The following is a 10959-nucleotide window of genomic DNA, read 5'->3' on the forward strand; positions in this document are numbered from 1 at the left end:
TGTAAAGCATTTGGTCTAATATTTGTTTCAAAGTTGATTCTAAGGCAAATATAAATATTCACATTAATACTTATGTATGTATTTTTGTTAAAAATTAAAAAAAACATTCTAAACATTATTTTTGAAATAAGTAGATTACATTTAGGACTTGAGTGAAATTTACTGTTACAGTATAGTGAGATGTTAAAATTGTAAAATGTACTGTTAGTACCACAATTTGTTATATTTATTTATTTATATATATTTTTATATATATATATATATATATATATATATATATATATATATATATACTTTTTACTACTCGGCTGTGATTTCAACAGAGCTATTTGATAGAAGTACAGTAGCTATGTCCAAAACCACAAACTTGTGACTCATGGTTTTCAATACAGCCAGTGTTTCTGAGTCATTTTGCAAACTATATAATAATGTTTACAGTTCCACATGATGTCTTCATTGTTATTACAAAATGTGGAAAATAAAATGAAATAAAATTAATAACCAAAAAGAAACCTTGTTCAACGAGTAGTTGTGTCCGAACTTTTAACTAGTAGTGAATATATTTATTTATTAGCATAAAATACACACACATACAAATACGTTTATATCAGCATATATGGATCTATATGTGAAATGTACGTTGTGATCTCCTGTGTAATGTGTTGCTGAACACAGTGATGACATGTAGATGTCCTGCTCTCTGTGTGTTTGTGTGCAGATGATGAAGACGAGGAGGATTTGAGCGGTCTTCACCCCGGCGCTCTGCTCTATCGTTCTGCAGCACTTCAGCACTTCCCTGTCATGGCCGATGCTCTGGCACATGGAGCTGACGTCAACTGGGTTAATGTAGCCGAGGACAGCAGAACACCACTCATACAGGCCGCTACCGTGGTGAGTGTGTGTGAGAGCTGTGTGTGTGTGTATTTGTGTGTTTTGTGGTGTCAGCATCATAAGCAGAGCAGAGAAAGCCACTTTGTATTTGTGTTGTAACAGGAAGTAGTACTGACGTTTGACCGGTGTGAATGTGTTTGTTTGTGCTGTTGGTGTCTGTGTACATACATTTTATGGGTTTGGTAACAAAATATTGCAGGTCTGAAATACTTATCTGTAATATATGTTAATCTAATGACATTACAAATGATTCTGTGCCATTTATTTTGGTCTGTTCAACATAAAAAGTTCATGTGATGTTAAAGTCAGCTGATGTTTTCAAATGGTACAGAAATTTAAAAAGGAAAAACCTGTTACAAAATGACAGTAGCTGTGTGTGAACGTGTGTGTATGTCAGCTATTGCTGATCATGTAGTTACTGTCAAAGGGGAAACATGTATCTCCAAAATAGTAATTTTACAGGAAAGGGCAAAAACATTAAACATCTGTAATTTTAATGCACGTTGGTGTAAAGAGGTTTTATTCCAAGTGATTTCTAAGCATTTTTATTGCGCCATTCATCATAAAATGTTGAAACGATGTAAATGACTGCTACCATGTTCAGATTATGAAAAAATGGAGATGCATAGCTTATTTCTTTTTATCCCCTTCATTTGGACAACAACAATATGGGGGCCTGTTCAGTGTCAAAAAATCATCACTATATAATATAATATAATTTTTTATTTTGATCAACCACCATACCCACCTGTTGTAATTGGTTGCCCTTTAATTGTGCCTCACTCAAAAAGTAGTCTGCTGAAACACTCTAATTACTTCAGCTTGAATGTGCAGGGCTAAACTGCTGTATGCCAAACATGGTTTGTGTTAAACTGCAGAAAAAGCTTAGAATTTTCCTCTGATAATGCTGCAGCAGAGACAGAGAAAATGTACCCTACTATGGACAAACAGCTAATTAATCCATTGTTCTACAGCATTTTTAACAGTGAAATGAAAAATATTCCATGTGTATATTATGTAACATTATTTAGCAAGCTGTGTAAATTTTAATTAGTCCTTTCTAGTTCTCTCAGTTCTTTCCCAACATTATTGATTATTGACTTTAAAGTATTTTCATTGGGTTTTTTTTGTCAGTTATTTTAGATACTCACCATATCACCCAGGCTTTAAGAAAGCAAGTGAGGGTCTTAATGTGTCTTCTGCTCTACAGAATTCCCTGGCAGCGTGCGAGTTCCTACTGCAGAATGGTGCTAATGTTAACCAGGCAGACTCTATTGGAAGAGGACCTTTACACCACGCTACTATACTGGGACATACAGGGTACATGCTGCAGTATAGTGGAATTCAAACGGACACATAAGAGCTGTAAAGTACACAGATCCCCCTGTTTGACCTATGTGTGTGTGTTGTGGCAGGCTGGTGTGTCTGTTTCTGAAGAGAGGAGCGGACTACAATGCCAAGGATATCCACCAAAAAGACCCGATCACCATAGCTGTAGATAGTGCCAACGCTGACATCGTTACACTGTGAGTGAGTGGGGAAAGTGAAAGATACAAAAGGGGCTGATTTGCCACACTTAAGCACACTGAGCCAGCCAGCATCCCCCAATATTGTAAAGGCCAGAGCACACTGATCCAGTAAGAACAAATAATACTAAATGTGGGAAGACTGGGATGTTCAGTTCATTCAGTGTTTTGAATTGTTCTTCCCCATTCTCATTGCTCTGGAATGTTCTCCCCATTTACATTACATCTATTTCTAAAGTGTTGCCAACGTTAGAATGTTGGTGTTTTGTTGTGTTTATGCCTTAATGCCTTAATCTTGCCATTTGGCTTTATGCCTGTTCCAATGTGACATGCCTAATAACTAGTGTGAACTGGGGAGAACCTTGTAGAATAATTTAAATGGAGGAGAACATTCTAGAACAGCATTTCGGTGTGTTGTTTGTCAGGTGCTCTGGCATGTAGGGGTTCCCTATTACAATATGGTTTATCACTGATCTGAAGTTTGCATTAGAGAGCAGCTTCTACCAAAGCGTGTTATTACAAGAAATAAGAGGGAACTGTTGAGAACCTACCCCGTGACCCTCATGGAGAAGTGGCTTAGAAAGTGTGTGTGTGTGTGTGTGTGTGTGTGTGTGTGTGTGTGTGTGTGTGTGGGTTGAGAACCTGACTGACAAGTATCTAATACCTTTTTTTCCACAGCCTTCGAATAGCCAAGATGAACAAAGAGATGCGAGAGATGGATGGCTTCGCCCAATCAGGTCACTCCGAGGGTTGTGTTGGTGGGGGTGGATCTGGGGATCTGATTGGTCAGACCAAGAAAAGCTTTCAGGCGCTTAAGCACCACCTTAGTGGTTGGACCTTGGGGGGACAGAACGAATAGTTCAGAGTAACAGGCAACTAAGTAGACTTTACTGAAAATGTGCAATATGATAAAAAAATATATATAAACCCACAAACACTTCAACAGAGGAAGCTCCAGTGAGTCAGAATAGGCATTATTTGTACTGCCATTGTTTAAAGTAATGTAGTGTAATGTAAAATAATGTAAAGTGTATTGTTATGTATATTTTAATATCTTGTACATATGTACATAAGTGATATATGTGGTTAAATTCTAGTAGAATAGAGAGAGACTTTTGGGATCTCTGGTGTCCAATAGTATCACAGATTGAGGGCGGGAAAAAAAAAGTTAAGCTTTTTTTTTTTGGGTTATCAGTCACTTCACTTAGGTACATTTTGGCCTTCATGGGGAGTTTACTTTTACCAGCTGGTTCAGAATTTTCAAATTCAAGAGCATTTGCTCTGTGGTTGTGGAGTATGTGTAATATTTATAGTATAATTAGCGCTTATTCTGTGTCAGTTTTGCTGACTTTCTGTGCTCTTGTCTTTTGCATCAGTTGTTCACTGAGGAGCTTCATTATGGCAGCTTGTTCCTATATCAATGTCTCTCTGTCTATGTCGCTGATTGTGGGTATATGTGTGTTTTGTGTGTCCTGAGATGGACGGCCAAGTGTCCACTGCTTGCAGTGTGTCGTCTGCACTGCGTGTCACAGGTAATCGATCTGGCAAGCTGCCTTGCCTTCACTTCCTTTTCCTCATCTCCTCTTAGCTGATGTGTAAAAGCAAGACTAACACTTCTACCCACAGTCTAAACGTTTCCACTCACATTTTGTACCACCCACAGCGTCTTTAGTCTGTCATGCATTCCAGTGTTTTAGGAGAAAAGGAAAAGGAACATTTAATGTGCTGTTGCAGTGCTTGGGTGCAAATCCTTGCTTTTACTTACAAAGTTTTTCTGACACTAATATTGCTGAAAATACAAAATATTCCTTTCATTCTGCTTTTCTGAACTTTTTTAACCCTTCAGTCTTTCATGGAATGGAAAATTTCACTGACTGACTGTTTGTGGTTGTGTATACTGTGTAAAGTCAGAGACCACTCTTCATGTATTTAATTTCTAGTCAAAGGAGCTATTATGTGCAAGTAATTAATTTGTAAATATCTGGAAGAAAATCATAAAATATACATATTACATAGGAAAATCTAACACTTAAGTATTTACTGTTCTCACCTTTGCTTTTATTACAGCTTCCATTCCTTTCAGGAGACTTCTGCAGGGATATTTTTGACTCTTGCAAAGTTCAATTTTAGACGTTGGTTGCTTTTTCGGGTTCTCAAAATACAAGTAATTTCAAAGACATTTAGTAATGATGAGGTCTGGACTTTGGGGTGGTCAGCCAAATGTTCTGAGAACACCAGTAGCTTCTTAGTATGATTTTGCAAATTCTGTCTTTCCTTTTCTCTGTAACAGCTTCTTGACAGCTACACTTTGTTTCAGACTCCAAGCGTTCAGTTGTCTTCTAACAGTAGAAGAAAGGAAACAGCTATGGATATTTTCAGATCTGAAGCAACAGTGGGACTTGACTTTTATCCTCTCTCTCATAGATGAAAGATTTAAGTACTGGTTATCTGATGGTGACCGGTTTGGTGGTCTACCAGTTCTTGCATGATTGTTGGGGTCCTACTTTCTCCGTATCTTTACAGTTTTTGAACTCTGGTTTTGGAAATTACTTTTACTTTTTCTTTTTCCTTATTTTCTGCTTTCTACTTCCTTATCAAAGTGGATGGTTTTATATCTGTCTTCAGAAAAAGAGAGGTGCTTTCTGACTTTTGCACAGTACTGTATATTGTTCTATTTGTGTCTGTATTTGTGTCTAAATGTGTGCATGTCATTACAAGAAGATAAGCAGATGTTTTTTTTTTTTTTTGTTGTTGTTTTTTTTAATAATCCTTAATTGTGTATATTAATAGAATGCTTTACACGGGAGATTTACAAATGGGATGGAAGGAATCAAGTGTGTGATACACAATGCACACATTAGATTTGGTGTAATGAGAAACTGAGGTGTGCACTGGTTAAAGTGTCTAGTGCATTAGAACTCACTTAATAACTAATTTATTATGCCTATTTAACTTTCAGATTAGATTGCTTAGGAAAGAGATGGAGAAATTATGTTTGGTATATTTGTCTATTAGAAATGTTGTTTTGTGCCACGTCAGAATGAAACTAAATGTAACCCTGCCCATCTCTCTCCTTATAACACCCCCCCCCCCACCCCCCCTTCACCTCCACCTTTCTCTGTCCCTGCCTCCTTCACTCTCTCTCTTTCTGCAGGTGATGAGACATACCATGATATCTTTAGGGATTTCTCCCAAATGGCCTCCCACAACCCAGAGAAGCTGAAACGTCGCAGTGCTGACATTAAAATCCCATAACCACCAGATGGCACTGCTGCCACTGCTACCATGTTCTGAGCACATAGACATGGGCAGAAAAATTCTTGTTTACTTCATAATTGATCTATTCATGCTCCGCCCACAGATGTGTTCTTTAATAAATCCTGTTGTAAAACAAAAATCCCATTTTACCTGATAAAAAGCTGGAGCACTCAACACTGTTTTGTCAAAGAACCTAAATTAGGAGTTTTTCATGTGAAATTTTATTTATTTAATTTTTTTTTACGTGTGGAAAGTAACACGTTTAGGGTAGTTTTTGTGTAATCAGGCCAATGTTTGCATGGTGGCAAAGTTGTTCTTCTGCTACAGCAGCTCTGTAGTGTAACATTTTGAACTGGAAACTTTAGCATTGTAGCAGCTGTAAACATAGTGCGCTTCAGTTTCTCATCAGGGTCAGTGGGGCTTTTGCCCATGTTCTGTGAAGCCTGTCTAACCTCACAGCACTCGCTATGAAAGAACATATTTATAGGTGGAGCACAGATACGTCAACTGTCTTACTTATTTTACTGTGTCATTGCGTGGCTGGCCATGATGCCAGAAGAGAAAACGTAATTGTGAAATGCATGCTGCTGTAAAGTCAGCGCGTTGTTATCAGCTGCAGTTTGTAGTCAGCCTGGATCTTTGAGCCGGAGTCCCACTAGGGTGTAGTGATCCGCTGATTCCATAGATACGCAGTAGAGCTGCCATTAAACTGCAACCGTTTGTCCTGTTGCTCTGCAAACACCAGCATTCTCTTAACTCACATTGGTACTGAGGAGGGCTCTGGATTCATGAAATCAAGCCTTTGGTGTCCAGTCAAATTGAACTGATCATGGTTCTATTTCACAATCCAATATTCTTTTATTACAGCAATACCATGAATGTGTATTTTATGTTTTAACCTCGAGACTGAATTAAATTTCAGTGTGAACAATTTAGTTACGCCAGTGCTTTTATTTCTCCCTCTGAAACAGTGTTAGTTTATCTTGTCCATCTTTAACAGCAGCTGGATGTTGTTGAATTCCTGTTTTTTCTGTTCCATTTTGTGACCAAACTTAGAATTCTGTGTTTAAAATTTCTTTTCTTTTTCCTGTTACATAAACATTGTGTTTTGTAAGCATGTCTGTAACAGCCATAATCTGTTTATTGCAAAATCTCATATGTAGGCTTATTTAGCTAATATAAGGGCAATTTAATAGTGATGTTTTTAGTATACTTGTACTTGGCTTGTCTCATGAATTAATTTAATGAGCAACATTTGCTTAAAAATGTTGATGGATTTAGTCATAGTATCAGCCCTTGTCCATCCTCCTGCAGAGTCCATGGGGTCTTTTTAACCTGTGCTTCAAATTTATAGGGTCCTATAATAAGTCATTATTGTTAATGTCTTCATTGGTGTTTCCATACAGTAAGCAGCATTGTCAACTCACACAATAAACACACCTCTTGATGACATGCAATTACTTCTCGTATATGTTTTTGTTTACTTCGTGTTGAGAGAGAAATTATCTTACACTTTTATGTATGATGGAGCAATAAGCTCAAAGGCAGTGCATTATTATTAAGGGGTGTTAGTAGGCACCATTAGTGGCATTGCTTTTATACAACAGCCACAATACAACATGATAAAATACCAATATTTTAATTGAATAAAAAACACTAGTTGGTTAGCAGTAGGCTATGGTTGCCAACTTACATAATGTTCAAAATTATGTTTTAAATAACAAGGCACATCCATCCATCCATCCATCCATCATCTTCCGCTTCTCCGGGGTTCGGGTCGCGGGGGCAGCATCCTGAGCAATGAAGCCCAGACCTCCCTTTCCCCAGCCACCTCCACTAGCTCCCCGGGAGGGATTCCGAGGCGCTCCCAGGCCAGCTGGGCGACACAGTCACGCCAGCGTGTCCTGGGTCTTCCCCGGGGTCTCCTCCCCGGTGGACTTGCCTGTGACACCTCCCAAGGGAGGCGTCCAGGAGGCATCCTAACAAGATGCCCGAACCACCTCAACTGGCTCCTCTCGACGTGAAGAAGCAGCGGCTCTACTCCGAGTCCCTCTCGGATGACCGAACTTCTCACCCTATCTCTAAGGGAGAGTCCAGCCACCCTGCGGAGGAAACTCATTTCAGCCGCTTGTATTCGCGATCTCGTTCTTTCGGTCATTACCCAAAGCTCATGACCATAGGTGAGGGTGGGAACATAGATCGACCAGTAAATCGAGAGCCTTGCCTTATGGCTCAGCTCTTTCTTTACCACAACAGACCGGTAAAGAGCCCGCATCACTGCTGACCCAGCACCAATCCGCCTGTCAATCTCCCGCTCCCTTGTACCATCACTCGTGAACAAGACCCCGAGATACTTAAACTCCTCCACTTGAGGCAAGAGCTCATCCCCGACCCAGAGAGGGCTCTCCACCCTTTCCCGCGTGAGAACCATGGCCTCGGATTTGGAGGTACTGATCCTCATCCCGGCCGCTTCACACTCGGCTGCAAACTGATCCAGTGAAAGCTGAAGTTCACGGCCTGATGTCCCCAATAGGACCACATCATCTGCGAACAGCAGCGATGTGACCCTGAGGTCACCAAACCGGACACCCTCCATCCCCTGACTGCGCCTAGAAATTCTATCCATAAAAATTATGAATAGAATCGGTGACAAAGGGCAGCCCTGACGGAGTCCAACTCTCACTGGGAAAAAGTCTGACTTACTGCCGGCCATGCGAACCAAGCTCCTGCTTTGTTTGTACAGGGCCTGAATGGCTCGTAGCAAAGAGCCATGTACCCCGTACTCCCGAAGCACCTCCCACAGAATACCCCGGGGAACACAGTCGAATGCCTTCTCCAAATCCACAAAGCACATGTGGACTGGTTGGGCAAACTCCCATGAACCCTCGAGAATCCTGGAGAGGGTAAAGAGTTGGTCCAGTGTTCCACGACCAGGGCGGAACCCGCACTGCTCCTCCTGGATCCGAGGTTCGACTATAAGCCGGACTCTCTTCTCCAGTACCCTTGCATAGACCTTACCAGGGAGGCTGAGGAGTGTGATTCCCCTGTAATTGGAACACACCCTCCGGTCCCCCTTTTTAAAAAGAGGCACCACCACCCCAGTCTGCCAATCAAGTGGCACCACCCCCGATGTCCACGCAATGTTGAAAAGGCGTGTCAGCCAAGACAGCCCCACAAAATCCAGAGCCTTGAGGAACTCGGGACGGATCTCATCCACCCCTGCAGCCCTGCCGCCAAGGAGCTTTTTAACTACCTTAGCGACTTCGGCCTCAGTAATGGACAAGCCTATTCCCGTGTCCCCAGACTCTGCCTCCTCACTGGAGAACGTGTCGGTGGGATTGAGAAGGTCCTCAAAGTATTCCTTCCACCGCCCAATGACGTCTTCAGTCGAAGTCAGCAGCACACCATCTCCACTATATACAGTGCTAGTGGCACACTGCTTTCCCCTTCTGAGTCGCCTGACGGTTTGCCAGAATCTTTTCGGAGCCGACTTAAAGTCACTTTCCAAGGCCTCACCGAACTCTTCCCACACCCGGGTTTTTGCCTTGGCAACGACTGAAGCCGCAGATCGCTTGGCCTGTCGATACCTGCCAGCTGCCTCTGGTGTCCTACAGGCCAACCATGTCCGGTAGGACTCCTTCTTCAGCTTGACGGCATCTCTCACCTGGGGTGTCCACCACCGGGTTCGAGGATTACCGCCCCGACAGGCACCAACGACCTTGCGACCACAGCTACAGTCAGCCGCTTCAACAATGGAGGAGCAGAACATGGCCCATTCTGAGTCAATGTCCCCCACCTCCCCCGATATCTGGTCAAAGTTCTGACGGAGGTGTGAGTTGAAGATCAATCTGACAGGTTCTTCTGCCAGACGTTCCCAGCAAACCCTCACTATACGTTTGGGTTTGCCTGGTCTGACTGGCATCTTCCCCCACCACCTGATCCAACTCACCACCAGGTGGTGATCAGTTGACAGCTCAGCTCCTCTCTTTACCCGAGTGTCCAGTACACATGGCCGCAAGTCCGCTGACACGACTACAAAGTCAATCATTGAACTGCGGCCTAGGGTGTCCTGGTGCCATGTGCACTTATGGACATCCTTGTGTTCAAACATGGTGTTCGTTATGGACAAACTGTGGTTTGCACAGAAGTCCAAAAACTGAACACCACTCGGGTTCAGATCAGAGAGGCCATTCCTCCCAATCACACCCCTCCAGGTCTTACTGTCATTGCCCACGTGAGCGTTGAAGTCCCCCAGTAGGACAATCGAGTCTCCAGGAGGAGCACTTTCAAGCACCCCTTCCAAGGACTCTATGAAGGCTGGGTATTCTGAACTGCTGTTTGGTGCATAAGCACAGACAACAGTCAGGACCCGTTCCCCAACCCGAAGGCGTAGGGAAGCTACCCTCTCGTCCACCGGGGAAAACTCCAACATACAGGCGCCGAGTCGAGGGGCTATGAGAAAGCCCACACCTGCCCGCCGCCTCTCACCATGGGCAACTCCAGAAAAGAAAAAAGTCCAGCCCCTCTCAAGGAGATTGGACCCAGAGCCCAAGCTGTGTGTTGAGGTGAGCCCGACTATATCTAGTCGGTATCTCTCAACCTCGCGCACCAACTCAGGCTCCTTCCCCGCCAGTGAGGTAACGTTCCAAGTTCCAAAAGCCAGTTTCAGCAACCGAGGATCAGAACGCCAAGGCCCACGCCTTCGGACACTGCCCGATCCACAATGCACCGCACCCCTACTACTGCCCCTCCCATCGGTGGTGGGTCGATGGGAGGGGGGACTCATGTAGCTCCTTCGGGCTGGGCCCGGCCGGGCACCATGAGTGAATGCCCGGCCACCAGACGCTCGCTGGCGAGCCCCTCCCCCAGGCCTGGCTCCAGGGTGGGGCCCCGGTAACCCTGATCCGGGCAGGGTACACGAGTCCTGCTTTGTTGTCCTCATAGGGGTGGTTATGGATCACACTTTGTCTGGCCTGTCATCTAGGACCAGTTTGCCATGGGAGACCCTACCAGGAGCTTTTGCTCCAGACAACATAGCTCCTAGGGTCCTTCAAGCACACAAACCTCTCCACCACGATAAGGTGGTGATCCATGGAGAGGTAACAAGGCACAGTAATACAGAATTCAACTGATGTGTACATTAGTTATACTGTTATTTGCATGCATAGCCATTATTTTACAGCAGCTTCAAATGTATTCAGCCAATCAAATTTTAGAACCAAAACGCTGTAACTTATTTTATCCCTTGCATATACACCACATTCAATCATCTTAACAAGAGAAA

General features: G+C 43.1%; 1 protein-coding gene across 2 annotated transcripts in view; it reads left to right on the forward strand.

The window, feature by feature from the left end:
- acap1 (ArfGAP with coiled-coil, ankyrin repeat and PH domains 1) overlaps positions 1-7132 on the forward strand; it is a 27067-nt gene extending 19935 nt beyond the window's left edge. The window contains exons 19-23 of one of the 2 annotated variants that reach the window (XR_001859082.2): positions 719-891; positions 2102-2211; positions 2307-2417; positions 3096-3949; positions 5572-7132. Coding sequence is in view for 1 of the 2 variants with exons in the window: in XM_017723062.1 (XP_017578551.1) it covers positions 719-891; positions 2102-2211; positions 2307-2417; positions 3096-3154; positions 5572-5672 (554 nt within the window). In the remaining variant the exon portion in view is untranslated. The remainder of the gene's footprint in view (positions 1-718; positions 892-2101; positions 2212-2306; positions 2418-3095; positions 3950-5571) is intronic. The other variant, XM_017723062.1, reaches the window with a different exon arrangement.
- The last annotated feature ends 3827 nt before the right edge of the window (positions 7133-10959 follow it).

This window comes from Pygocentrus nattereri, chromosome 2 (genome assembly GCF_015220715.1).
Source record: "Pygocentrus nattereri isolate fPygNat1 chromosome 2, fPygNat1.pri, whole genome shotgun sequence".
NCBI classification, from domain to species: Eukaryota; Metazoa; Chordata; class Actinopteri; order Characiformes; family Serrasalmidae; genus Pygocentrus; species Pygocentrus nattereri.